We start from the raw sequence: 27,976 nt of genomic DNA, 5'->3' as shown, positions 1-27,976 counted from the left end.
ATGCCTTCCAGTAGCAGGTCCTCCGCCTAAACAGTAGAGGGCGACAGCCGTGCCCAGAGCTACAAACTAGGACGAAGAAGAACTGCACGGCGTACTTTCTCAATTTAGAAATGGCGCTTCGAGTTGTAAACGCTTGAAGTCCAGAGAGCCTTTCGTTTTTTTTTTTTTTTGAAACTCCTCGGGGATCTTGGAAATATTGTATTTTTAAAACGACCGGATTATGAAAGAGGAAGGGGAGTTATTTAAGGAAAAGCGAAGCAATAGTGGCTCCGAAGCCTTCATCATCATCCTTGGACAGGTAGTGTAACGATGATAGCAGTGCATCACGCTTACTAGTTTAGCTAGTTCAGATGTAACGCAGCCCTAGATCCCCTTTATATTGAGGAAACTTAAAAATGGTTTTATTATGAGCGTTACTGCGCCTTACAGAGGCTCTTTACCAATAATGTCGTCAGTAGCTACTAGCTATGTGCTTAGCGTGGCGTTAAATTTGAACTGTCTTAGCATGATCAGTGCATATTTAGCTCTAGAAGTCGGTTTTGTTTTATTAATGAAAATCAAAGCGCAGTAACCCCCCTCCCTCACCCGCTTAAATCACTTATAGCGGTTGTTATACAAACCTACTTTCTGCTTCTAAGTAAACTGCGTTGGCAAGAGTAGCAACGTAGCTTAAGCTAATCGTTTGCTACTCTGCCTTGAGCAGACAATAACTATACTTTCATCGTTTTTGTTGCCTGATATCAAATAAATATACGTTATGACAGGAACATTGGTATGTGAAACTCTCGCATGTTAGGTTACAGTAGGTTATGTAGCTTCATTTTTACAGTGAAAATGAACTAATCCGAGTGACCTTGCGTGCTAACGGCTTGCTAATACAACTGAAAGACCAAAAAACATCCTTTATCTTGTGCGATGGCCCTAAAACATTATCTCTTAAACGCCCTATAAGTGATGTGTAGTCGAACAGAACAATTCAGATGTCTTAAATGGGTAGTTTAGCTGTTCTCTATGAAGTTAGCCAAACGTCGCTAAGTAGTTTATGGAGGTAATCGTTGCTCTGGGCAGGACATTTTCGAATTATCAGTTATTCACCGTTAAAACCTTTATTTATCTAGATTATTAAGCATTATGCTTTCGTGTGATAACTAGCTGTCGGACAGTTATCCCCGAACCGGTCGTTGTTGTAGTGGTATAACGTCCTCCAGCATTGTTTATAAATTTCAATATTCTAGATTAGTGTGTAAAAAGTTTTGCCCTATCAAAGCTAAAGCTCTTTTTTTCGATGTAGTTTATCAACATGTGCTGTCTCGCGTGTTTTCTCCGTTCCTCTGCCAGCTGGCTGGTTGCGCGGGAGTTCACTTGAATCTGCGGTGTTGTTTTCCCCAGTGGCCGCAGGGGGCAGTGTTGTGTCAGCTTTAACACATGCTGCATTTAGCTGTCAGCAGCACTGTGCTTCTCACCTGTGTAGGACACGTTTTCTGATTGGTGCACCAAAAACTTGGCTTTGTGACTGCAAAAAGGTGAAAAATCTAATTCAGTCTTGACGTGAACAACCCAGATGACCAAAGGTCTTCCAGGTATCCTCCGATCTGTGGTTGGCTGAACACCTAAGATATGCATTTCTTTTTTTATTTTTGTTTTAATTATTCAATTCTTTTAATTGAATAATGGATTAAACCTAAGAACCAAAAACATGTTACGGTAATATATAAAATTGGGAATAAAAAAAATTGCGGTAGTCTGTTAATTTCTAAACTAGTAATAACATTGAACCTAAAGAAAAATTCTTGTGTGTGTTTATTTTCTCTTTATCAGCTTTAGTCGATACAATCAGCTGGTTTTCCTTAGAACAATTGGAGCCAATCTGGCTGAATTGTCTCTGTAAAGTGCCTTGAGATGACATGCTGTGAATTGAAGCTATATTACTGCTTTAAAAAAGGCTAAATGTGTATCGCTTGTCAGATCTCTGTTTCCTCTTTTCCGAATCTTTTTTAAAAACAGCCTTGTTTTACTTTCTCTGAAATGTTTGAAATTTAAAACACCAAGTCAGAATTTACCAGGTTGGTGATACCCAACAGAAAGAGCGCCCGGTTTCCAAACTTTGACTAAATTTGACAAAAACATGAAATATTTTTAATCGATCTAGAATTCCTCCCTCGCTGAAATCAAAATTGTGATGGAAGGGTTATTAGTTTTCTCATATGCCTCAATAATAGACTGGCCTGAAATTGCTACACTAGTTGTTCTTGTTCTTTAGTCTGGCTGTCGATCAGCGTTTGCTGCCATGTGGTACATTTGCCAACAGATGCGCAGCAGCCTTGTTGATGATTGGAACCCAAGCTCAGTTTTAAACCCAGCTGCCAGCAGCTGTGCTTCCTAACAAAGTATTCATTTGAGCCAACAATGCAGCTGCGCTGATGATATCATGTTGACATGTTTCCTCTAGATTTTAGGAATGACTTATGAAGTTCACTAGAAGTTATTCCTCTCTCTGCTTTTGTTGACACAGTGAACAATGCATGACCTGACTGCCCAAGTGACCAGCAGCCTGCTGCCCTTCTCAGGAGTGACTGTAGATGCTCTGGGTGAGGATGACATCAGCCTGGACTGTGTTCTTCATGGCAAGTTTACTGTTGGTAAGCATTTTTATTATCCCTAAATTATAGTTTTCACTTCCAACAAGAGTGTTGTTAAAAAAAATTAAGCTAGTGATATTTTAAGAGAAATAAAAAATTCACACAGTTGATAGCGGGCTATAACTAAATCAATACTGATGTTAATGCTGAATAACGTTTATAGGTTAAACTTATTTTATCTTTTTATTTGTATGCAAAGGTCGCAGCGGGCTGGCCTGGTTGGCCAGTGGACCCAACCTGGAGGTTGTTCACGCAGTGACAGGAGAGCGGCTGTCAGCGTACCGTTTCAGTGGTGGAGGAGAGCACCCACCCATTGTCCTCGCTGCCAGGGACTTCGACTGGCTCAAAAGGTCAGAGCACAGGTTCGCCATTCATGTGCTTCTTAGATAGTTTGCTGTTTTCTAGTGTTTTTCTTTTTCATTAAAGACAAAGAATCGTATCATTTACAGGTGCATTCTTCTGGAGCTGTTTATAAAAAGTGGTCAATAAGGTTCTATAAGTACCAAAAAATAGAAAAACTTTTATACCGTAGGGTAATAATATTGATAAATAATATTTTCAAAAAATATTACTGAATAAAATGTTCCTATAAGGATGTATAAAATACTTTTACTCTTAGGAAGAAAACAAAAGTCTGTATCCTTATGTCTACAGCATTCTTTGTGTGTAGAGTGGACACATTGACTTTAGAAAATATAAAGGGCAGATTAGATATTTTCAGTCAGACTCAGCTGAAGAGATGATCTGATTTATTTCCTTCCAATTAGCAGTGGCAATAAACGGTGTATGGCAATTCAATTCGGTTTATTTATATAGCGCCAATTCACAACACAATGTCATCTCAAGGCACTTTACAGTTCAATTGATGCAAAGTTTTTTATCTAAGGAAAACCAGTTGATTGCATCGACTCATTGACCCGAAAGCAATCCCTCACACTAAGCATGCTTCTAGAGACAGTGGAGAAAAAAAAAACCTTTTAACAGGAAGAAATCTCCAGCAGAACCAGACTTGGTGTGAGCGGCCATCTGCCGAGGCTGACTGGGGTTTAAGGAGACAGAAACAGTGATACAAAAGGCAACTGTAAAAGATGGCTCCATCCAGTATTTGTTGCCTACCTGGCTTTGCCTGCTCTGAGCAGTGCATTTGAGACTGGTTTTATTGTCCAAGGATCCTTTTTCAGGGAAGAGGTTCTGCCAGTTTGACAGAGGCCCATTAGGATTTCATGATATCTTCCATTTTCTACATAAACATTTATTTATGCGGACAAAAAAGGATCTTGCTGCTGCTTTATCCAGCTATTATCTTGACGTATACTTGCATAAAAGCTGCTTGTGGTGCATGCAGTATCGGCACCAGGAAGCAAAACATGAATGAGTAATGTCTTTTAAGTGTTTCTGCTATTCTGCATTAATGTAATATCTTTATACTTGGAATCAGAGTAGGTGTAGAAGCTCTGAAATATTTAAAACATTTATTGCATTTTTCTGTTTATGATAAAAGTGACAAATATGTGTTTTGCTATTAAACTTCAATCAGACCCTCAAAAATACTGCTCCAAAAATGTCACCGCACTTCAACATTTTGAAATGGCTGTACAGCTTTTAGAGCTGACCTTATGGAGTGGAAATCATTTAGTTTATCGTCACAGATGCAGATTATTTAAGGCCGATTGCAATGATTCTGACATCAATATGTGCGGCTGGTTTTGTCTTTGGCCAAATCCTTAAGCTGATGTTGTTTTCCTCCATTTACATGATAAAAAAAATGACATAATGGTAATAAATGTTACACAAGCCTAAATTTAAACAAAAGAAATAAGCTTATTAATGGATCAAAGACACCGTTAACAATGGAGAAGTAATGGATGGAGCGGCAATGCATGTGCATCAGATGATCTCCAGGTCTGGCTGCTAAATAATTAATTAATCTGCAAACATGTGCATGCAGTGGCCGATGCAGATGGAAGGAAATCAAGTTAATATTGGACAAAAATATTGGCTGATTGAGGTATCCATCTATTTCTAATAATGGGATCACCAGTTTTGATTAAGGAAACATTTCTTCAAATTGGCAATAAACAGTTAAAGCTCTTTTAGCTACCCCCTTTTCATTTGTTACATAAATGAAAAGTGTGAAAAGAGAATATTCATGTAGACAGTCTGTTGCAGGCAAACCAATCTGTAGGTCATCATTATTCTGATGAATTGCTTTTAGTTTTTTTTTAACAAGCACACCCCTGGGGGATTTTTAAGTGACTTAGACAGACTTTATTTGTCATTTTGTAAACCTAAGTGTATACAAAAACTATTTTCATTCGGTACAGCTTTCAAGACATTTTCATTTTTTAAAGTGCAGCCTTGATAAAGATAAACATTTAAAGTAAATAGTATAGACTTATCTTGTTTAGGAAGGACAAATTTAACACAGGAAAAACAAAATGTTAGAAATTTGATATTTATTTAGTTATTGTACTTGCTTTTTAGATGGTTCACACATAGTTGTTTTTTTTTTTTTTACATGAAGGTTTATCTTATAATTGTCTCCAGAATTTTATGCTCAATTAAAAATCTTATTGTTTCCAGATCTGGGTTGTTGGTTGGCTTGGAGGAAACGGAGGGCAGCATTCTGTGTCTTTATGACCTGGGACTGTCCAGGGTGGTGAAAGCTGTGGTTATACCAGGCAGGGTGAGTTTAAGTTATTAGACTCTTTTATAGCTGCTAAAGTGTTTAGCTGATAAATTTTCTAAATGTTTTCTCTGTTTATAAAAGGCACTGTCACATTACAATGCAGCAAAATTCAGTTCCAGAAAAGTTATTTTAAATTGTAACGTAATAGTTGCAGAATCGAGTCTTTATAAAAGACTTAACTAATAGAATGGGATCATAATCCCTCAACCTAACGAATCAAAAATACCCTTTTCTTCACCACTCAGATTACAGCTATTGAGCCTCTTGTGAGTTATGGTGGAGCGAGCACTTCCACTCAGCACCTCCACCAGAGTTTACGCTGGTTCTTCGGCATTGCTGCAGTAGTAACAGATCTTGGTCATGTCCTGCTTTTGGATCTTTGTCTTGATGATCTTTCCTGCAGCCAGAGTGAACTGGAGGCTTCAGGTGAGGCTGGAATTTGCTCATATAATGTTGAAACTGATTATTAGTAATATTTTGTTTGCTCTGGATAAAAAAAAAAAAAACGATTCAGTAACTGCTTTACTATTCTATTATCATTCTAACTAACTACTCTGTTTAACATCTGTGTTTGCAGACCTACAGGTGGTTACAAAGTCTCTTGCAGACATCCCCACGCTGAGAGAGGAGAGCACCAGGCAGGGCCGACATCTCTGTCTGCAGCTGTGCTCTCCCAGTGGCGTGGGAGTCACGACCTTGCAGTACATCTCCAGAACCAACCAGCTAGCAGTGGGGTTTTCTGATGGACACTTGCAGCTGTGGAACATGAAAACCCTGAAAAGGGAGTAAGTATTTGTGTTTTATCTTTATCCTCTTCAAGAAATGAATCCAAACCATTTAAAGCTGTTCAATGGAAGTATGATAATGCTCCCTTTCAGGATTGTTTTAATCAGTGTAACATAAAAAAAAAAAGTTTTGTTGCACACAGAAAACCACATGAATACATTTAATTGTAATGCTGAGGATATTGTGTTAAAATGGAAGACATCCTTTTTTGAACAGACAACTCTTTGGAGTTAATGTATCTTTTATTATGCTGGTGAAGAGTCTCATTCATCCAGGGCATAGTCATTCCAAAAAAAAAAAAAAAAACTCCCAACCCTAAGGGGCAGACCTGTTCTTCCGGTTCGATTAGCATGTTTTCTAAGCCAAAACAAGGTTTTGTTGGGCTACTCTATAAAGCTTAGAACTTAATTCTAATCCAGACATTTTGGATTGAAGAAGCTTCCTGGATGGGAAGCGAAACATCTTCAAACTTGGAAAACAAAGTCCAGTGGTCTGTTTTTATTAACTGTTTTATTATGGTATGGAGATGATGTTGTTTAGCACCTCGGCTAGAGGGACTCTCGCTCTATAGCAGCAGGGCAACAGAGCAGCTATATATGCTATACATGTGCTTTTTATGTCGCCAGGAATATTTCCTGTGCCATTTAACAGAAAGATCTGGAAAGGTTTAAAATAAATGTACTGACAGTACATGCTCTATTGTTCCTTAATGACAGCTAGCATAGCTCTGTTTGCATTTGGTTAATTTCAAATATGTAAATGTCAAAATATGGTTTGGATGGATCATAATATTGGAGTGAAATACAGTTTAGTTCCCCCAGTTATACAAGATTTATAATGTTCTGTATATAAATGCTCCAAAACCCCAGAACTGACTGGTGTTGAGAACACACAACGGATTTGTTCACTCCCAGGTTTATAATGGATGTGTCCTGTGTGCATTGATATGCCCTCAAAGCCATGCAATTCCTGAAAACCAGACTGCAATGATTTTTCTTTAGATACTTTCTTTCATATTTTTTTGCATTATCATAAAAATATGCTAAATTTATTTATCCATTTTGATCATCCCCACTGAGTACCTTTAAAGTTTCAGGAAGATAACCAGTGGGTGTTATTTTCTAGGGTTTTTCAAATCATGCAGAATCCTTGCCAAGCATGGAAATAATACTGTTATGATACATTTTCCTTGTTGATCTGTTTGCCACTTGTTCTGTATCCACATTTTATTTTATAAGAGAGTTTAAGTCCTTATAGCTTTAGGAGAATTCTTACTGCAGATCAAAAGTTTTCATAGATTGCTCCACACAATTTAATAATTTTTTTTTATACATCCGAAGGTTTTCGTTGAACGTTGCACCACAGATTATTTTGTGTGCAGGCACACTTTAAACAATGGGCCCCGGGTCTTTGTTTGATTTGAACCTGAAGGAGACATTAGTATTTTTGACGATCTATTCAACCTAAATGATGTTTGTCACCTTTAACAATATCATGTAATGTTAGACTCCGGATTGGGTAATCTATTACTTACTTGCAGAATATAAAAACATAATGGCCTTCAATTTATTGAAGACTTGGTGAAAAAATATTAAAGAGGATTTGTTCACTCTGCATGTGCTGCACTATGTGTAAACAGAACCGCATTAATGCGTTACGGTGCTAATCTGTTTTTAGATATCAGTGCCAGTTGGAGGGTGGAAAGGTGCCGGTTCACGCCTTCACCTACCAGGAGCCAGAGAATGACCCTAGAAACTGCTGCTATCTCTGGGCTGTCCAGTCTTCTCAGGATCTGTAAGAACTGAGATTTGACTCAGCATTTATGCATTCTGTGTTGTTAACATTCCAAGTCACAGACAAAGCAAACATGGTTACTCCTCAGTCCTACCTCTGTTCTTATTTTGGCTCTTTTATTTTACTCCTACACAGCGAAGGCGATCTTGTCAGCCTTCACCTGCTTCAGATGGCCTTCAGTGAAAGAAAGTGTCTGGCCTCTGGGAAGATCCTCTATGAGGTTTGTAATTTCTAATCTAATTCTTAATATCTAATCTGTTTTTTTTTAAAAGGGGAAGTTTTAGGTTTCAAAGGTCCTATATCATGTTTTTTTATGTCATCCAAAGTCAACTCTAGGCAAATATTACCGCTTGCACAAAGAAGTACAAATCTTTTGTGAAATATTAGTGTTTTTTTGCTGCTGTTTTTTCACGTCACCTTTTCCTCCCAAGCCATTTTAATCCATGGTATAAGCTATGTGAGGTTACATGCATTCAGCTGAATAATATCCACCCCTGTTGCTATCAATTGGATTATTTTAAGCATCAGCTAACTTGTCTAAGCAGCAAAAATTTAAATGCATCCCAAAAAGGTGAGCTAATAAAGTATTATTACAACATTTAGCTAGAACAACATCAGGTTAGCATTGAGCTATCAGCTGCTTTCACAGATGGATTTGCATCACGTTTAAGGAATAAAAATATTGGTGAATCCACTTTGGTGCTAGCCAGGATTATCAAAGCCTTCTAGACTAAAGTGCATATCATGAAGGAACACATTCTTTTGTGTTGGTTTGGATTTCACATATACTGTTGCAAGCATTTCTGCTGAAAGCTTTCCTTCTCAGGCAGGTCATCCATGCTTGGCTTTATACAAAGTGGGAGCTTATTTCTCTCCTCACAATGTCTCCACCAAAACAACATTTTAGAAAGGTTCAAAGCCTAAAAAAATGTATGTTTTAAACGGTATAGGCCATTTAATGTTGCTTATTTACATAAAATCATCTCCATCTTCCTGTTCTTCTCAAACAGGGTCTTGAGTACTGCGAGGAGCGATACAGTCAGGATTTAAGCGGCACATCCTTCCCTCTCAGGGCTCAGGCCACAAACACACGTCTGCTGGGCTGCCAGACAATTGAGAAATTCAGAGCCCATCCTGACAGGGACGACAGTATGAATGAAGGTGAGCATTAAATCCTAATATTGTTATCAGCGTATTCATCTTACAGTAAGGATACACCTTTTTTTCCTCATGTTTTTTTTTCTTTTGTTTTTCTTCCTTAACTCTCCAGCCGCATCACCAGACACCAGTTTGTCCATCTTTAGTTGGCAAGTCAAGGCTTATGGCCAAGGAAGTCCCTCTACCTATATAGGTGTATTTGACATCAACCGCTGGTACCATGCACAAATGCCTGACTCGCTAAGGTACTTTTCATTTGGATTTTATTAAAGTTCATGTTTATCAGGGTTACTTTAAAGTGCCGAAAGAATCAAAGGTTTTATGTTTGAGGGCAGGAAGGATTTAGATGAGTTTTGTTCTAACAGCTGATTTGTCTCTATGGCAGAACTGGGGAGTCTCTTCAGAACTGCCCCTACCTGGCAGTTTGGTCCCTGGATGCTGTGGTGCAGATGGTGTCCCCCCGCCCCTTCCTGGATGTGCTTGTTCATGAGCGCAGTCTGAGCAGGGGCCTGCCCTTCACCTGCCCACCCCCAGAGCAGTACTTTAATCCAACCACTTATAACTTTGGTAAGTTAAGATTAATTAATTTCTACAATATCTTCATATTCATTTTGAAGCTGAAAGACTAAACCCTTCATATTTTTTATACATTATGATAAGAATCCTGTTTCTTCTCTTTCAGATGCCACATGTTTACTTAACACTGGAATTGTGCACTTAACTTGCTCTGGGCATCAAAAAGAGGCAAGTCTGCGCTAACATTGGTTTTGAACATTTGTATTTTTTCTTTTTTCTTTAATGATTTATGTTCTGTCACATTACATCAAACTTCAGTTCTAATATATTCAGTTTAATGTGGTGAACACAAGCTGTTTTTTGATTGTGAAGTGGAGGGAAAATGAGAAAAATGTACAATCATCTTCAGTCCGGATCTTGGAAGATTAGTATTTTGTCAGTATTTTGTAGAAACATATTTTGCTGTAATTACAGCTGCAGATTTTTAGTGGTTTGTGTCGTACAGCTTTCCTGGAAAAAAAATTCCATCCGGAAGAAACTTCCAACTCTGGTTTGCAATCAGAATGCTGTGCTTTTTGTTTTTCTGGCTCTTTTTCTATGGTTCAAATTTCCCATATTTTTTTCATTGACATATTTCTCTTCATCCTCGGTGTTCTGATGGTTTAAATTCACTGATGTTCTAACAAACTTTTAAAACTACCAGGGAACAGCTGGACAGGCTAAGTGAAGTCTACAGCTGCAGAACACAGGCTCCCTGTCTGTGGCCTGTCATTGCTCACATAGCTAGTTTGTTGCGACTCTTTCGGTTCCGCTCAATCCCCCTGCGCCTGGGGGGTTATTTATTGATAAACACTGTAAACACAGTGTCTGTCAAATTACTGGAAATATGTTTGAATGTCATATTACTGTTATTGAAAAAAAGTAGACTGACCAGAACCTTTTTTTTGCAGACTTTAAGCTTTTTGAAGAAAGCCGCCCCTTGTTCCAGTGACATCATCTCCATCAGCTACTCCCACTGCCTTATGTCAGGCCTCCTCTCATCTCGGCTATCGGACACTCAGACAAACAGCCTCTCTCAGGTACCCAGTTCTGGAAAACTGTATTTTACTGCTTTTCATTCACCTTGCTTTTAACTTTGTATTGATTTATTACATATTTCTAAGATTTGGCCTGTACTTCAGCAAAGTGCTTTACGCTACATTTAGTCATCCACAAACCCACTCTCACATAAGCGTAATATCTTTTATAAATCTTTTTTTTATTTTATTTAAATGTGGTATTTTGGTTGGGCCTCACTGTATTTTGATGACACGTGGTATTGTTAGTTGTCTTGAAATCATAGTGTCACTACAATGTTTGTTTTCATAAACTACACAATTATAATCTAAGACCTTTTAAAAAGGTTTCAGTTTGTCTTTTTTTGTGCTGGATAGTGCAACATCTGTCCAAAGAAAACTGATGAAGGGAATCAGGTGTATATATATGATGCCAATGGCTTTGGTACTTATTTATTTAAACTTGGTCCTCAGGAGGAGCAGCTGGATGCCATCCTTTCAACAGCAGTCGAGACCAGTTCCTTGGGATTGATTACTGGTTGTATTAAGCAGTGGACTGCAGAAGGTAAGGAAGACGATGGTAACAGTTGTTTTTTCCTCTCCTGGTATCATATTTGTGTCTCTAACGTTACCTCCAGAAGATGGTTGTTGTGTTTTTAAACTTTGACAGCAATAATATCCAATCTCCATTCCTACTTCTCAGATTTTCTTCTGTTATAAAAAAGTTTTCTTGCATTAAACTCATAATTTCCTCTGACCAGAACAACCAGGATCTGCCCTGAATCTTCGCTACATCCTGGATTGGGCTTGGAACAAAGTAGTCCAGACCAAAGAAGAGCTGGATGGCATCTGTATGTATTGTTATAGAGCATCTCTTTAGAAAAGTCTTGAATGAAGAGCGGAGGTGGGAGATGTGGAGTCATAAAGTCATCCCTATTTCTAGCCACTGAACCAGGTGAGTCCAATCTGCACTATTTAATTCCCTCTGCAGATTGGGCTAATTGGTTCAGCTGCTGGGCAGAACAAATACATGACATGGAGACTTGATGGCTGCATATTTTCCACAATTTGTTCTTTTTTCCAACATTTTTGGGGTTTTTACTGCTGTAAAAGTCATAATAAAAGTATAAGTTAACAAACAAACAATAAATATTTGTAAATATTACATCTATTTGCCCTTTTTGCAACACAAATCTGTTTGAGGCAGAAGTATGGCTTTTCACAGCAACTGTAGAGGTGTTACGAGGCAAACTGCCGAGCATCCTCCTTCCCCAATGATCATGTTAATATCGGCATGGACGTTGCTCCCCAATGTCCAAAATTAATATCATGTTTAATTGCCCAACACTTACCAGTACGGTAATTACACAGCCTTGTGCAGTATGGCTAGAAAGCACCCATACTTTACATACCTAGTGTGGTATAAAAAAACAGTAAATTCATAACCAGCACCTTGTTAAGTCTGCATTTCTCAAAAGCTAATATATTTGTGTGTGTTTGGTGTCCAGGTGCCCCCTTGTTTGACAGCTCATCTAACTTCACCGACCCTCAAACCCTGCAGCTGCTGCAACACACCCAGAGACTGCTGAGTAATCTGAGCGCCATCTTCCACTGCCTCCTCAGTGAAGCTCAGGAGCTCACACAGCAAGGTATCTTACCCACACAAAGGGTTTTATATGCCTATGTGTCAGTAAAAGTATTATTACTATATCAATATTCTGTATTTCTTATGTCATTTAATAAGATGAGGTTTAGCAGTATGTTAGGTGACTGAGGGACTTTTACATGTCTTTATGCCACCTGATGTAGCTCTTAGTCACTAACAGAAAGTTCAATGTGTTTTCTTAAAGTCGTAGGAAAATCGTATTTAAATGTCAAATCACTTTGGCTTAAACATGTATATAAATGTACTCTTTATCAGACTATATTGTCTTAAAATTAAAAAAATTTCTATTTAAAAAAAAAAAAAATCATGTCCTAAAATCGGTGTTTTTTATTTTTTTATGCAGGCCAGTTAGTTATACGTCAGCCTGTACATCTATAACGGTTATCTGATAATCAAATCTGTTCGGTCATTGCATTTTGATTCATACGTCGCAGCTGATATAGGCCACAGTTGAAATAAGAAAATAGAATAATTTACTTTACCATGGAGTTCAGTCCCAGTTTTCATGGGGATGGATGTCCATCTCTTCAGCAGGCGTAGAGCTAACAGAACTGGCAGCGTTGCGAGGAAAGGGCTCAAACATGTACGGCTGTAAGCCTTCTACACCAAACCAAGCTTCTGCCGCCCTGGCGTCCTCTTCCACAACATCTTCGTTCCTGCTTTCCTCCTCTAAATAAAAAATGTATGAAGGAGGAGACTAATCCACGACCTTTTGCATGTTTCCTCTGTCCATAGCATTCCTTGACGGTGTCGTTGCTAAGTCACCAATTTAGTGCTACTTGGTCCCAATGAAATTTCCCATTGGAAACCTACTAGCACTAAGTTGCTAACTGGTTATCAAGATGCTTCAGAGAAAACGGCCACAATTAAACTTGCTTGCGAACCTTCTGCCACAAAAATCCCGCCTTCTCGATAATCAACCAATCACATTTGCTTTATTCACTCGTGTAAAGTCAGGCACCACTGGGAGAATTCAGAAATGCAACGGTTGGAACGGCCGCTTCCCTATGACTTTAATCTCACTTTTAAGAACTGATTTCAGCTTTTGGTTTCTTTTAGGTTTATCAGGTTTGATCAACAAGAACATGGTGTCCAGTTTAATCTCCAAATACGCTCAAGTGGTCCTGTGGTTCTGTCGTACCGGCTTACTCCCGGAGGGATCAGGTAAAGACATACCAACCCTAACTATGGTTTCACAAAAAGTCCTGATGAAGAAAAGAAAATATTTCAAAGAAGAAAACTGTTTTTTTTGTTTGTTTTTTTTTAAGGGATATTATTTATCAAAAAAATTTTAAATAGAGGAAAAATATTACTATTACTATTATTATAAATATATATTACTTCTCTTAACTTTATTTCTAAAATAAATCAAAACTGTCTTTCTTTTGAGTTAATTACATATAAATCTTATTTTTTTTAATGTACTAATTGTTTTAAGGACAGAATTATACATGTTGCTGTACTCTCATATTTGTGTCTGACCGATCCATCCCAGCAGATGAAGATGCTCTCCAGATCCCCAGGCCTTTCTTTACCCATTCAGTGATCAGTAACTATTACTCCATACGCAGGGAGGAGCTGACTAGGTTGGCCAAGTGAGTGCTGAGAAAATCCTGGAGTTTTTTTTTTTTTTAAGTCAACATATCATTTGTTGTATTTCTTTGAGTGATTTTTATTCTTTACGTAAATTTCATGCAGATTTCTTTCCTGCTCTCTTTTTTTTTTTCAAGGACCAAATGGTGTGCAGACTGCCTCATGATTGATGGTTTGGTCGGAGAGTGTGGTGAACGTCTGACCAATCTGTGGAAAAGGGATGAGGGGGGAACAGGGCAGTACCCACCACCCACACTGCATGTAAGGATCTGAAATCATTTCTTGCTCCATTCTGTCCATCTTATAGCAAACCCATGTCTTTTCAGAGAAACCTAATTTGTAAAAAGCGTGTTATTTTTCTGTGACCCACAGGCATTGCTTGACATCTACCTTCTGGACAACATTGATGAAGCTGCCAAACATGCTATTGTATCCTTAAGCTAATCCTAACGAGCTGCGGCATCATTCAGCCTCAGCATGTTTTCCTCTCAGCATAACTAACATCTTAATGTTATTGAAACAGCTGATTATGTCCATGAGAGGCGTATTAGTATCCTTAACCTGCGGTTCCAGGTGATTTACTTGTTGCTGGATGTCATGTACTCCTTTCCCAATAAGGATGGAACATCAGTGGAATCTTTTCCCACAGCGTTTGCCATCCCTATCGGACTGGTTAAACTGGTACAAGGACTCTGGCTGCTGGACCATCATGATCATCAGGTAATATTAGATGATTAGTTGATCATTTAGGTACAGATGAACTTACAATCTGACTGAAGGTGTTTACTGACGAAGAGAAGACACCAGTGTTGTTTTGATAATTTTTGGATGATTTCTAAGTTACAAAGAAAAATACTGTTTATTTCCGACAGCTATTCAAAATGAGCAAGAACTAGAAGTTTTAATGTAGAAATATCCACCTAAAGGAAGGGGTGTCTATTACTTTATAATATACAGGACTGTCTCAGAAAATTAGAATATTGTGATAAAGTTCTTTATTTTCTGTAATGCAGTCATACATTCTGGATTCATTACAAATAAACTGAAATATCGCAAGCCTTTTATTGTTTTAATATAGCTGATTATGGCGTACAGCTGAAGAAAACCCAAATATCCTATCTCAAAATATTAGAATATCGTGAAAAAGTATACTAGTAGGCTATTCAACTAATCACTTGAATCTTCTAATTAACTCGAAACACCTGCAAGGGTTTCCTGAGCCTTAAAAAACACTCAGCTTGGTTCAGTAAACTAAATCACAAATATGGGGAAGACTGCTGATCTGACTGCTGTCCAGAAGACCATCATTGACACCCTCCATCAGGAGGGTAAGACACAAAAATAAATTTCTCAAAGAGCTGGCTGTTCACCAAGTGCAGTTTCAAAGCACATTCACAAAAAGTGTGTTGGAAGGGGGAAATGTGGCAGGAAACGCTGCACAACCAAGAGAGGTGACCGCAGCCTTAACAGCATTGTGAAGAAGAGCCGCTTCCAGAATTTGGGGGAGCTTCAAAGACAGTGGACTGAAGCTGGAGTCCAGGTATCAAAAGCCACTGTTCACAGACGTGTCCGGGAAATGGGCTACAATAGCCGTATTCCCATGGTCAAGCCACTTCTGAACTCAAGACAACGGAAGAAGCGTCTGACTTGGGCTATGGAAAAGAAGCACTGGACAGTTGCAGAGTGGTCCAAAGTCATTTGGTAGTCAAGGCGCCAGAGTCTGGAGAAAGGCTGGAGAGGCGCAAAATCCAAGTTGCTTGAAATCCAGTGTGAAGTTCCCACAGTCAGCGATGGTTTGGGGAGCCATGTCAGCTGCTGGTGTTGGTCCACTGGGTTTTATCAAGTCCAGAGTAAATGCAGCTGTGTACCAAGAGATTTTAGAGCACTACATGCTTCCATCTGCTGAAAAGCTCTATGGAGAGGATTTCATTTTCCAGCATGATCTGGCACCTGCCCACAGTGCCAAAACCACCAGTAACTGGTGTACTGACCATGGCATTACTGTCCTTGATCTGCCTGCCAATTCCCCTGACCTGAACCCCATAGAGAATTTGTGGGGTATTGTGGGAAGCTGAAAGACACCAGACCCAACAATGCAAATGAGCTAAAGGCCGCTACTGAAGCATCCTGGGCATCCATAACACCTCAGCAATGCCACAGGCTGATTGCTTCCATGCCACGCCGCATTGATGCAGTAATCTGTGCAAAAGGATTCCCAACCAAGTACTGAGTGCATTAATGGGCATTTTCAAATGTTTGATTTTGTTTTGCTGTTATAATTTTTTTTTTTACTTGGTCTGAGGAAATATTCTAATATTTTGAGATAGGATTTTTGAGTTTTCTTCAGCTGTACGTCATAATCAGCGATATTAAAACAATAAAAGGCTTGCAATATTTCAGTTGATTTGTAATGAATCCAGAATGTATGACATTTCATGATTTTTAATTGCATTACAGAAAATAAAGAACTTTATCACAATATTCTAATTTTCTGAGACAGTCCTGTACATTCAGTACTGCTCAGTAGTTTTTTGTTTATCTAGAGTTTGTCTAAGTTTGTTTCGTGTCGTCCTCAGAGTTCATTTGATCTGCTCCTACATCCAGCTGCCTCTCAGTTTCACTTCGCATGGCAGCATGAGCGAGTCCTGCAGGCGCTGATGTGTCAAGGCCAACAGTCAGTGGCGCTACGTTACTTCCACGTTACAAAGCCTCCGATTACCTCCACCGGTCGGGCAAAACTCTGCCTCTCCGTGCTGCTACATAACAGGTCAGTTCAGCTGCTTTTTTGGTTTTTGTGCACTGTTTATTTTCATTTTACACATGTCAACCGACCATTACCCTCTCTTTCTAGGTGTCTTATTGAGGCATGGTCTTTAGTTCGGCAGCACTCCAACAGCTTGAATATCACTGAGCTGCTGGGCTTCCTGTATGAGAGTTGCCAGGAGCTGGGCCTCATCAAGGAGCTGCTTAAACTCCCGCTGGGACTCAATGAACAGGTAATAGATGGTTGATGCATAATCAGTTTAAAACTCTGATATATTTGTGTCGTACTCCACCTAACGGTTTAAATCTATCACCTACTCTTCCTGGTTTCAGGACTGCTTGGAAAAATTTCTTCAAGGTACAGGAGGTCTTCAAAACCGAGAACTGCTGATGGTGCATTATCTTCAACAGGCTAATTACATTCCTGCTCTGCAGCTCAACCAAAACCTTAAAATGAACTTGGTGGTACGTGTGGGGGAAATGAATTCTCTTTGTTAAATAGTTGCAATAGTATCTAACCCAATTTTTGTCAATAAATATGCCTCCACATCAATGCCTAGATTTATATGGTGTCATAATTTAAAGTGTTTGTCCATTTGCAGAATGAGCGAGACCCAAAGCTTAAGGAGCGATCCACCACCAGAAACTCCATTTTAGATGGGTACGGGAAGGTTTTGCCAAGGGTGCAGAGAAAACTGGCAATGGAGAGAGTCAAGCCTTACCAACATCCCTCCACCATTCACAGAGAAGGTACCACATCTCTGTTGAAACATGGCTTTCCATCATTCCTTTGGTTAACCTTTTCCATCTGTTGCTGGGGAAATGGTGTGTGTTAACGAATGACATTGTTTTTTTTTATCGTGTTTGTTCTCTACTTTCTAGTTTCCCGGCCTCAGCCACTGTCTGCTATCACCAAACGTTCTGCCGATGAGAAGGTGCTGTCCAGAGCTGGATTTATCCACAGTGTCCTCACAAAGATCAAGGAGGTGTGGCAAGGCAGAGAAGTTACACCTGAGCCCTCCCCTGCCAAGACGTGAGAATTTAACATACAGATTGCATCTCAATGTTAGTCTTCCTGCAGTACTTAGATCTATTTAGTTGTAATTTAATACATCTGTGTTTCTTTTTTTTCCCCAGACCCAAAGCAGCAAATGTTCAGAGCTCCAGTCCTAGGCCTTCGGCCCTTACTTTTCCAGATCCCTTCCTGGGAACGCCCATCACCATGACCTCCAAACGAAAGTCAAGGTCAATATCTAGACTAGATGACAACAGTCTGCTGTATTATATTTCTGCAAATAGCCTTTGTAGTCATTTTCTTTTCTTTTACAATGAACAAAAATTGTACTAAAAAATGATATTTTGTTTTTATTCCTCTCCATTTTGACCAGTCATGAAAACACTTGACTTTATCACATAAAGTTTTGCTTAAAGAACATTTGAATTCCCATATTAATCTCTCCTATTGTCCCAGGCTGATGGATCTGGTGGTCCACCCGTCCTGTCAGACTCCTCAGCCTCTCCTCAGTCCTCAAAGACCTCCAAGCTCCTGGGTTTCTCCAAAGAGCATCAGAAAAGCACCTGAACTCCATTTGCTGCAAACGCCGCAGGTCGTCAAAGTGAGTATATGAATTTAGACTAAATGTTATTTTATAAAGGGTAAAATAAACATCATTAATTGACCAAAACTGTTTCACCGTAGTACTGACTGATGACCATCAAAGCAAATAATTATAGATCAAATAGATTTGTGTAGGGATTACTCATTTTATATGAATCATGCTAAATAGTTTGCCTCCACGCTGTTGTGTGTATTAGACATGGTTAGGCGTGGAAGCTGTAATGTTTGTTGTGAACCTGTCTTGCATACCTGCATGATAGACATATATATATATATATATATATATATATATATATATATATATATATATATATATATATATATATATATAATTATATAAAAAAAATATCGGCAATTTAAAAAAAAGATACTGCAGACATGATCGAGGCGACATGTGTGTCAAATTTTTGGAGACACTTTTGTTTAAGTGGAACATCTATTATTGGAAGTGGGACACTTTATTTTTTGCTGCAAAAACACAGTAACAAATAAGCAAAAAAAGTAATTATAAAAATGCCAAAATCTTACACAAGAAGAAAAAATTACGTGTGATTTTTGCAAACATAGAAAATAAATAAACTTTTTTTTTTTTTTTTTTTTTTGGAAGTAGCACACACCTATCATGAAGGTCTTTTGCACAATTCAAATAAGTGATATTAATCTAGATTAATTCCAAGATTACAGAGACAATCTAGATTTAGAAAAATTATATATATATTTTTTTTTTTGCAGGTACATCAAACCTCTTATAGATTGAATGCAAATATTTAGTAGGATTTCCTCCCTTCTGATATATACTTGGTTTGGCCCTGTAGATGGTCGCTAACTACCTTTATGCTCACGGCAAAAGTAGATTTGTAAATTAAAAGATGCTGATAGAATATGATGGGAAATCTGAAAAAAGAGAAGATTCAGGGAAATTCTGTGATTACTGATAATTAATATCAATATCACATTATTCAGATATAGGTTATTGCACTCACTCACTTATGTAAAGAACAGAGGCTTTGTAAAATATTTCACACTTACATTTCCACGCTATTGGCTGTATTTAGTTTGTGAAAGGCATTAAATGCCTAAAATTCACTTTTTTTATGAAGTAAAATCTGTCTGTTTTATAAATTTGATTAAAACCAATCCAACTGTTTGATAATCCAAGAGAAATGAGTCATTGCTCTACCCTCTAACTGTCTGCCTGTTTTCTCCCAGCGAGCTCGAGCCTTGGCTGCTTCTGGCCCCGTCTTCTCAGCTTTCACCCCTCAGTCCATCCTGCGCAGCAGCCTGAGACCTACGCCTGTTGCTACTCCTTCTGCTTCTCCAGGGCGCTCCATCACCCCCCCTCTGCGTAGCAAAGAGAGCCGCATCACTTTCATTGAAGAAGCCGAGACTCCTGAAACCGAGAAGGAGATCCGATGGACCAACGGGGTAAATGCAAGTTATGATAAGCATCACAGCTCAGCTTTAATGGATTTATCGTTTGCCTTCTGGATGAATCTTTTTTTGTAATCTGCATGTTGTCTTTGTGCTTCTGTTTAGATGGCAGCAGAAAGTGAGATCAGCCAGCTAAGCAAAGGCTCCAAAGCTACAAACAAGAGCTGGTCTTTACGAACTGCTAAAGAGGAAGATGGGGAGGAAGGCCAACATCCTCGTGTAAAGTTCCTACCTCCAGAAGGCGGTTTTACCTCACCACAACTTAGGTGCTCTGGGAGTGAGCCATCACCCATTCAGGCAGAGGCTCCAGAGGGAAGTCAGGCACATGCCAGTGTGAACTTAGACACCAGCCAGACCTCTGTTCAGTCAGTAGACACCACTCTAGAGTACTATGATGCTCCTCTATCAGTTGACCCCAAAGGAGCAAAGAGGTTAACTTTCGCAGAGGATGATGACGATGTGGTGACATTCAACATCAAGCCTGTGACTGAAAAAGAATCAGAACAAAGTTTAGAAAAGACTCCAGAGCAGAGCTTTAACTTCCTTTCAGAGAAGCAAGAGGAGATTTTGAAGGCATCAAAAAGCTGTGAGGAGGTGATTGAACAAACCTCTGGTCAGAGGGAACATGAGGAAGATCTAAACACTGCCTCCATGAGCAAACAAGACGATACTGTAAGCCTCGACATGGAGGAACAAACTGCTCACCATGAAGGTATGTTTTGTCTTAGAGCTGCTGATTTCTTTTCTTTATATACAAAAAGGTTAGACACTTTCTAAAAGAACAAAAAAAAGGTTTGCAGTTCTTTAACAAATTCTCTGGTAATTTTTGCACGGTCCAGTTGATAACCAGGTGACTGAGGTCTCGGACTCAGAGGTCAGATATGAGGAGCAGCAAGTTAAAGATGCTGAACCAGATGCTGAGTGTGAGACCGCTGAGTTCAGCATTGAGCAACCTAAACCATCTCAAGAAGGAAAAGCCACAAACGATCAGGAGAAGACAACAGGTATGCATAAATATTGAGGAGTGACATGTCATTAACCATCTTCATTTCCTGAATTTAAACTTTGTTTTCCCATACATGTGTTCTAGTGTTGAACTTGTGTGTTCTGTAGAAAGTTAACTGAACTGGTTATTGTTTCCCTTTAGATCTGACAGAGTTTGTTCAGCAGCACCTGTTTGGTGATGACCCGTCGCAGTCTTTCAGCGACTCAACGATCCACAGCACGTTACTGAGCCACACGTCCTTACCCAGGTCTGTATGCTTCGCATAAAACTGAGACATTGCTGTTCAAAAAGACTGGGATATAGTATTTGTGGGGAGTGGCGGCCTAATGGTTAGAGCATAGAGCTTGGAGTCCTGAGGTTGTGAGTCTGAAACCCACTCCCACAGACTGCCACTATGGGTCCCTGAGCAAAGACCCTTAACCCCCCACTCTGCTCTGTTCTCTATGGGGATGGGTTAAATGCAGAGAGTGAATTTCGTAGCGCTGTGCTTTTGACAGTGTAATGACAATAAAAAAATAAAAAAAGAATTTGTGATTTGTTTCTAAATAAACCTATACAGTGATATTTAAAGTGTTTAATATTTATTGTCACTTTAAATGGCTTCCACTGAATGAAAAACCCAAATTCAGCTTTTCAAATTCAGAAAGGTTTTAATAGTGCATGAAAAGCAAAAAAAAAAATAGACTAACTGTTGAAAGTACAGCTGACAATTAAATTAGTAAACTGTAACTAAGCCCAGGTTACTAAAAAAGTGTCTTATGTTTTCTCTGTTGCTGAGTCTAATGTTCTGGTCTCATTAATGCATGCTTATTAATTCAAGAATGTTGATCAATAGCTATTAAAGCATTTATTTGCTTTTGGTAGTGGAAGTGGGAAAATGAAATCTGGGTCAAGTTTTTTAGCAGAAGCCAGAATTAAAGGCTTTAAGGTTAAACATAATTACCACCTGTGGAAACTCCACTCAGGATCCAAAAAAAAACTGACCTGTGCCTCAGATTCTGGAGAATACTATGAAAATTAATTTAAAGTTTTTTTTGTTTGTTTTTTATCTGGAACTTTGGATTACCAAGAAAAAGTTCAAATTTTTTGACTAAATAACTGAAAGAACTTAAGCAAACATTTTAACATTGTTTGTTCATGTTCATTCAGCTCCTCATGAACTACCATCACAGCCAGACAGCTTTCCCTTAATGTGAAGATTCAGATCTTTACTGCTGGATTGTTATTTTTCATAAACTTAGAATCTGGTTCTCATTAGCTTTAAGCAAAGGTCATCAAACTAAAATTAGATAAACTAATGAATGTATAAGTTTCACTGCCTGCATTTAGTTTTCTCAAATAGGTTAACTTTATAATGTAGTAAATAATTTTCCTCTCTAACCACCACTGTTCCAGTTCATGCTTATTTTCCACCGTCAGTTACATAACCTGCTGCTGTCATTTTGAACATCTCTGATGTTGCTGCTATTTTCAAATATCCATTACTGTAAAAATGTCCATAGCTGTATATTGGTTATTCTTCAGGTGCAAAGCTTTATATTGTTAAATCATTTTATAGTACAGTATTTTATTTGTTTTTTAACTTTTTAACTATTATGTTATTCTTATACACTTCTCTAAGGTCCATATTTGTGTGACCATTTTTTCTATAATCATTTTGCTGCTTTAACATAAATTTCCTCATTGTGGAACAATAAAGTGACTTTCCATTCTATTCCAAGAGGAACTGTTATTTTCCTGAACTTTTACCGCATTAGATTAATTGTTTAAAAGACATAATTGCATAGTAATGAGCTAAAGTCCTTTGTAAACATTTAGTGCTTTTGATTCAGTATTTGCCATCCTCTTGCAGCGAGCTCTTAGGGGAGGTTGAAGAGGAGCAGCAGCCAGCGGCTGTAGATCCCCCGATCATCACAACACAGAAATCCACCATTTCTGTCACCTCCTCAGAACCAACAGGCACCGACTCTCACTGTAAGGAAAATTAAACACTGTCAGTTTTCTGGTATTCCTCTTCAATGCCCTAATTGTTTTATTTGTGCTCTCCTAGCTGTGGTGAGTGTGAATGATAGTGAAGAATTGTCCAGCCCTGCATCTGAGGAGGAGGAGGAGGAGGAGGAGGAGTCATCTAATCAAGCTGAGGAGGAAGAGGGAGAAGATGAGGAGGAGGAAGACGAAGAGGAAGACTCCGGTAGTGAGGTGGAAATAATCGATGAGGTTCAGGGTAACGGGAGGCTGCCACCACTACTGCCCAGTTCAGCCTTCATGAGGCAGGAACACAGTCCCTTCCTGCAGGAGCTGTCAGAGCAGCAGACCGCTGAGTTCTCTCTGATCACTCCTGGTGCAGAGATGAAGGTAAGAACCGGAGACATGAAACCTTCACAGATCACATTGAGGTCCAATAACAGCTTCATACGAAGTTGTTTATCTTGAATGTGTTAACAGATCATAGAGGAGGACATAGAGGGCGAGGTGGTGATGGTAAGACTGGGTGAGGAGGAGGGAGGGATGGATCCAGTCGCAAACGTGGAGCAGAGATCATCATACATGGAGCTCCAACCTTCAGCTACCCTACTGGTCCCCTATGAGTTCATGGAAGGACAGCAAGGCCTGATGGAAGGAGCTCAGACCGGCATGGTGGCCGAGGAGCAGCAGCCTGAAACTCAAACCAACTTCACACTGATGCTGGAAACGGAGGAGGATGGAGGGAAGGAGTCGTCGGCTGTCAGGAGTGATCTGCCTGCAGCTGAGCCTCCTGCTCAGCCTGAGTTGGAGAATCAAGACCTTGTAGATGAACCCGACATCATTCCTGTGGAAGCGGATAATATTGATGAGGCTTTACAAGAAGAAGAAGAACAGAGAGAGACAGAAAATATGGATCAAAATGATGATGATGAACTGGGAGAAGCTGAAAATATCAAAGCTGATCCGCAGACTGAGATTACTGCTGAAACACTGGAGACGAGAGACTCAGCTGAACAAAGAGATTTCAAATTGGAAGAAATCAGAAGACTCTCTGAAGATGAAGAATCTGCTTCTGTTTCAGTTCCAGGAGAACCTCCAGCTGCTGTTAATGATGCAAAGTCTGCCGCAGAAACAGAAGCTGTTGAGGACGAGGAAGAGCATCAGCAACCAGTGTCTGGTGAAGTGCAGCTGCCTGAGAGGAACGGACCTGTTGAAACAGGGCAGGAAGAAACTGAGTTTGCTGTGGAGAACAAGAAGCTTGACCTCCAAACATCACATACTGAGGAGGAACCAGAGGAGAAAAGCAGGAGACGACTTAGGTATAAAGATGTTGAAGAGGAACCTGCAGAGCAGCTTGTTTGTTCAGAAAGCCAAACTGAGAAACAAACCACAGCCTCTCAGAGAAAGAAAGCTCCTTCTACTCCAACACGGAGGATGACGAGAGGAAGGAACGTCACTTTCACCTCTCCGCTCCCAGAGGCGGCAGACGAGCCAGAGCAAGACGGAAAAGCAGTGATTGAAAAAACGAGAAGCGTTCCAATCTCGCCTACTCGTACGCCTAGGAAAGGTAAAGCGATCCAACCTGTCACACCTCGTAGAAGTACTCGCAAAACTCATGCAGAGCCTCCTGAGGAGGAGCCTGCAAAGGTTGAAACAGAGATATCAGTTGTGTCAACCTCCAAGAAGGCTTCCCCAAGCAGACGATCACAAAGAGCCGCTGCAGCAAGAACCGACAGCAAAGAGAATCCTGCGACCACAGAGGTGGAGGTCAGAGAGGACAGCCAAGACGATGAGGTTGCTGAGACAAGGAGTCGCAGAAGCTCCAAGACTCAGACCCCTTCTAAGCAGAGAACCTCCCAGGCGACTCCTTCCAGGAGGTCCAGCCGAAAGACGAACACCAGTGAGGTGGAGCCAGCTCCTGTGAAAGTAAAAGAAGAGGACAAAGAGAAGCAGGTTGTCCCTCCTGTACAACGCAGCTCCCGGAGAATGAGATCAGAAGTGCTGCCAGCTGTGTTTGAAGAAGAAGAGGAGAAAAAATTGCAGCTTCCGAGCCCTGGGAGGGCAACGCGCCAGTCCAGCAGCAACACCCTAAACATGTATCCACAGGTAAGAAATCAGCCTCACAAGAAAACCTTTCATCGACATCCTCAGAAATCCTGTTTCTGTTGTCATTTTCATCTGTTCATTATGTTCATCCATTATGTTCATCCATCTTCTACTCACATTTGAAATCCATAGGTCACACTGGTTCCTCTGTCCCTTCCTCAGAGCACCAGGAAGAAGCGACAAGAAGCTGCTATAGAAGTGAAAGAAAGCAAATCTCCTCTAAAGTCCGATTCTAACAAAAGCACTAGTCAGTCCAACTCACGCCGCCCAACTAGAAGTAGGCTTTGGGGCCACACTGAGGAGGATCGGCCCCTGCTGGACTCGCCATTAGAGGTGGACTCTGAAACCCCTGTTGCAGATGCCCTCATCAAGAGACTCGAGGATGAGGAGGAGAAACAAGAAGGTACAAACCAGGCAGCTTTTTAACTTTGAAATGTCTTTTAACAGTCCAGTTCCTCTGGGTTTAAATGTTTAGGGATTCAAAGGCATGTTGTGTGTAAGAATGAAGACCAAAATGAATATCTGAATTGTTGTCTTTAACACAGGTGGTGCTTTGATAAAGTCAGAGAGAACCAGGAAGAGGAGTACAAAATCATCAGTGAAGGAGCTTTCATCTCAGCCTCCTAAAACGGACAGCCTGGTGCCTGAACCTGCAGAAGAAGAGTCCAGTCCAGGGGAGGACTCGTTTATCTACTCGCCTTCCAGACGGCGGCAAACCAGAGGTGATCTGACCTCCGGCTCCATTTCTTTCACCCATCCATGATTATTTTAAAAAGGGCTGAAGCTAAGCATTATTTTGCTAATCGCTTGATCTGTTTATTTTTTTTATTTATTTTTTTATTATAACTGGATAGAAAAGATTCCTTTAAAAATTTTTTTTTGCAGAATTACACCAGGTTAAACAAAACATTTCCACTTGAGGAGTTCTGGATAAAGGATATTGACAGACGTAAAAATGTATTTCCTAAATTAAAAACTAAATATTTATATGTATTTTTTTTTTTTAACAATTTTGGTATATTTGCTACTGTAAGTAGGTAGCTCTGTCAGCTAAAGACATATTTTAGTCTTTATACTCCATTTACAATTAATCGATTCTAAAATTAGTTGAAGGTTATTTCAATACTCAATCACCTTTGATCTGATTGTTTCAGTCCTATTTTGTAACCTTGTACCGTTTCTCTGTTTCAGCTCATAAAGCAGAGTTTGCTGCTCCAAGCGAGGACCTGGAAGTACCAGTTACACGCAGAAGAACTAGAGTAAAAGATATTCCTGCTCAGGTAGAGGGTTAAAAACCAGGCAGTATTTTCCTGCGTCCCTTGGTGGTGGTCTGTCTCATGATGTCTGTTTTTGTTCTCTTTCAGGATAAAGTTTCTACAGAAAAGGACCTTCCTGAAGTGGAGAAAACCACCAAACCCAGAAAAGAAAGTAAAAAAACAGCAAAGTAAGAATTGCTTTCCTTTTTTTTTTCTTCGCTTTCAAGATTTATTATGGAACTACATAAATAATGTCTGCTATATTAAGCGCTAATAAAAATTTCCTTTTTTTATTTTTTATTATTATTATTCCCCCCTCATCCTCAGACCCAGAGCGCTTTCAGAGCCTGTTCCCAACGTAGAGGTGGACCTGATCTCTCCGCTGCCTAGTCCAAAGGAGCCTCTCCCTCGAGCTCTGACGAGGATAACAGACGGAGAGGCACCCATCACCACTAGGAACCTTCGCCGCAAACGTATAAGGGATGCCGTTTTCTCAAAGCCCGTCACCAGAAGGAGGAAACTATGAAGATGTCGTAACAACCAGTGAACCTCAGGCAGCCACAGGAAGTTTTGAAGCAAAAATCTGTTGAAAAAAAAAAGAACGGCCTGGACTTAAAATGGTTCTGATTCTTAAAATGCCACATCGTGCTGCACTTCTTCTGGAAGACGGTCTCTGCTGGGAGGATAATGGAAGCTGTGGGAGGGTTTTATTTGTCGGACAAAACGGCAGATTAATAGTGATGAGGATATATTTTTGCCGTTTACATTTCCTTCTCATGCAAACTTGATGTCACTTGATAGGTGATCATTTTGTATCGGGCGTCTTGATTTTGAGCTCTGGACACCCAAAGGCACAGAGAAAAGCCATCAGTGTGGGGGGTTTGAGCGTCCCTAAGGGAAAAAAAAACGAATATGATCCCATGAAGAGGTTTTATTGGCAGTCTGATATTTTAAGGATTTTCTTTTTCTTGTTATTGTTTACTTTTAACAGGCCTGTTTTTCTATTCATGAGGAAAAAGGCAATCGACTAGTAGGGATCTATTTCTACTGCTAGATTTGTATATAGTCATTTGTTATGTTCCAAATAAAGTTAATAATTAAATCCTAAGGAATTAAGTTTATTTTGAAGTGTCTTGAATGCATTTGATGATCATATCAGATTGCCTTTGCCAAAGTCTTAAATTCTCAATAGATTTTGGGGGATTTTGTGTGGAAAAATGCTGCTGTTGGCAGATCTGGGAGAGATGTAAAGGAGAAAAGATGCACAATTAACAGATGTAAACAAAGCTCCGGAGATTGTTTAATGCAATTTATGGCAAAAAGCATCTGATTCAGACTATTTTCTGATGAATGTATGTAGAATGTCTTATTTTTGATGACTGCTCTTTGATAAATACAGCTTAACTTAAAAACAAAAATCTGCTTTCTGTTTTTTTTCTTCCTGCTGTTTTGAGTGAATGTGTGATGAAAAACTGTCTCAATACAAGGCTAGAGCTACACACATTTCTGCACAGACAATAGAAATGTTAAAATAATTTTATCATGTTCCCTCACCATCTTTTGTCTCTTATGCTTAATAATATCAAGGCTGGTCAACTCTTCTAGCAAAGGTTAATACGTTTCAAGCTTTACTCAAGATAAAGATGTGCTCAGGTATAAATTGTCTTAAATCTAGTCTAAAATTTACATTCTGTAAGTTTTTTTTATACAGCAAGTAAATTGGAGTTTCTGCAAAGTTATGCAAAATCAGGAAATAAAATGGAACATGACAAAGGGGGACACCTGCTGGTCATTTTGTGCAAGTTTTGGGCTCATCTTTATATCAAGTCCAAAATAAAAGGTAATAAATGTATAGATTAACTCGGTGATACATGGACGATTTTAAAGTTTTAAAATGGGTTTTAACACCCCTAACTACATTTGCTTATTTACAGC

The 27,976-nt window shown here is 39.4% G+C and overlaps 1 protein-coding gene across 5 annotated transcripts; it reads left to right on the top strand.

Annotated features, from left to right (window-relative positions):
• Positions 1-60: 60 nt before the first annotated feature.
• On the top strand, positions 61-27,459 carry ahctf1 (AT hook containing transcription factor 1). 5 transcript variants are annotated; one of them, XM_038291088.1, is made up of 40 exons: positions 61-298; positions 2,513-2,639; positions 2,839-3,001; positions 5,223-5,325; positions 5,574-5,754; positions 5,906-6,113; positions 7,792-7,908; positions 8,044-8,128; positions 8,919-9,069; positions 9,179-9,311; positions 9,452-9,633; positions 9,749-9,810; positions 10,533-10,661; positions 11,112-11,202; positions 11,399-11,488; positions 12,146-12,286; positions 13,363-13,467; positions 13,802-13,898; positions 14,034-14,157; positions 14,269-14,325; positions 14,470-14,616; positions 16,473-16,663; positions 16,748-16,892; positions 16,993-17,124; positions 17,262-17,409; positions 17,542-17,692; positions 17,797-17,904; positions 18,131-18,275; positions 19,487-19,702; positions 19,814-20,420; positions 20,548-20,712; positions 20,856-20,961; positions 22,567-22,688; positions 22,765-23,069; positions 23,160-24,785; positions 24,918-25,188; positions 25,331-25,507; positions 25,977-26,065; positions 26,150-26,229; positions 26,369-27,459. In XM_038291088.1, exons 2-40 carry the CDS (start codon positions 2,519-2,521, stop codon positions 26,565-26,567), a joined length of 7,470 nt encoding a protein of 2,489 aa, XP_038147016.1. In that variant the 5' UTR covers positions 61-298; positions 2,513-2,518; the 3' UTR covers positions 26,568-27,459. The 5 variants fall into 5 exon arrangements, with proteins under 5 accessions (XP_038147016.1, XP_038147019.1, XP_038147015.1 ...); XM_038291091.1 differs by having other exon boundaries at positions 13,799-13,898; positions 24,948-25,188; XM_038291087.1 differs by having other exon boundaries at positions 13,799-13,898.
• The last annotated feature ends 517 nt before the right edge of the window (positions 27,460-27,976 follow it).

The sequence above is a fragment of the Cyprinodon tularosa genome, unplaced genomic scaffold (genome assembly GCF_016077235.1).
Source record: "Cyprinodon tularosa strain WSP-4 unplaced genomic scaffold, ASM1607723v1 ctg293, whole genome shotgun sequence".
Lineage (NCBI taxonomy): Eukaryota > Metazoa > Chordata > Actinopteri > Cyprinodontiformes > Cyprinodontidae > Cyprinodon > Cyprinodon tularosa.
This window is presented reverse-complemented; position numbering and strand designations above follow the sequence as displayed.

What these genes read in the sequence shown, in the direction of transcription:
- ahctf1 (XM_038291087.1), top strand. Translation starts at nt 2,519, where the DNA reads ATGCATGACCTGACTGCCCAAGTGACCAGCAGCCTGCTGCCCTTCTCA. An exon ending in CTGTGGTTATACCAGGCAGG is followed by an intron (nt 5,326 to 5,573) that starts GTGAGTTTAAGT and finishes TTCACCACTCAG; the next exon opens with ATTACAGCTATTGAGCCTCT. An exon ending in CGATCAGGAGAAGACAACAG is followed by an intron (nt 20,713 to 20,855) that starts GTATGCATAAAT and finishes GTTTCCCTTTAG; the next exon opens with ATCTGACAGAGTTTGTTCAG.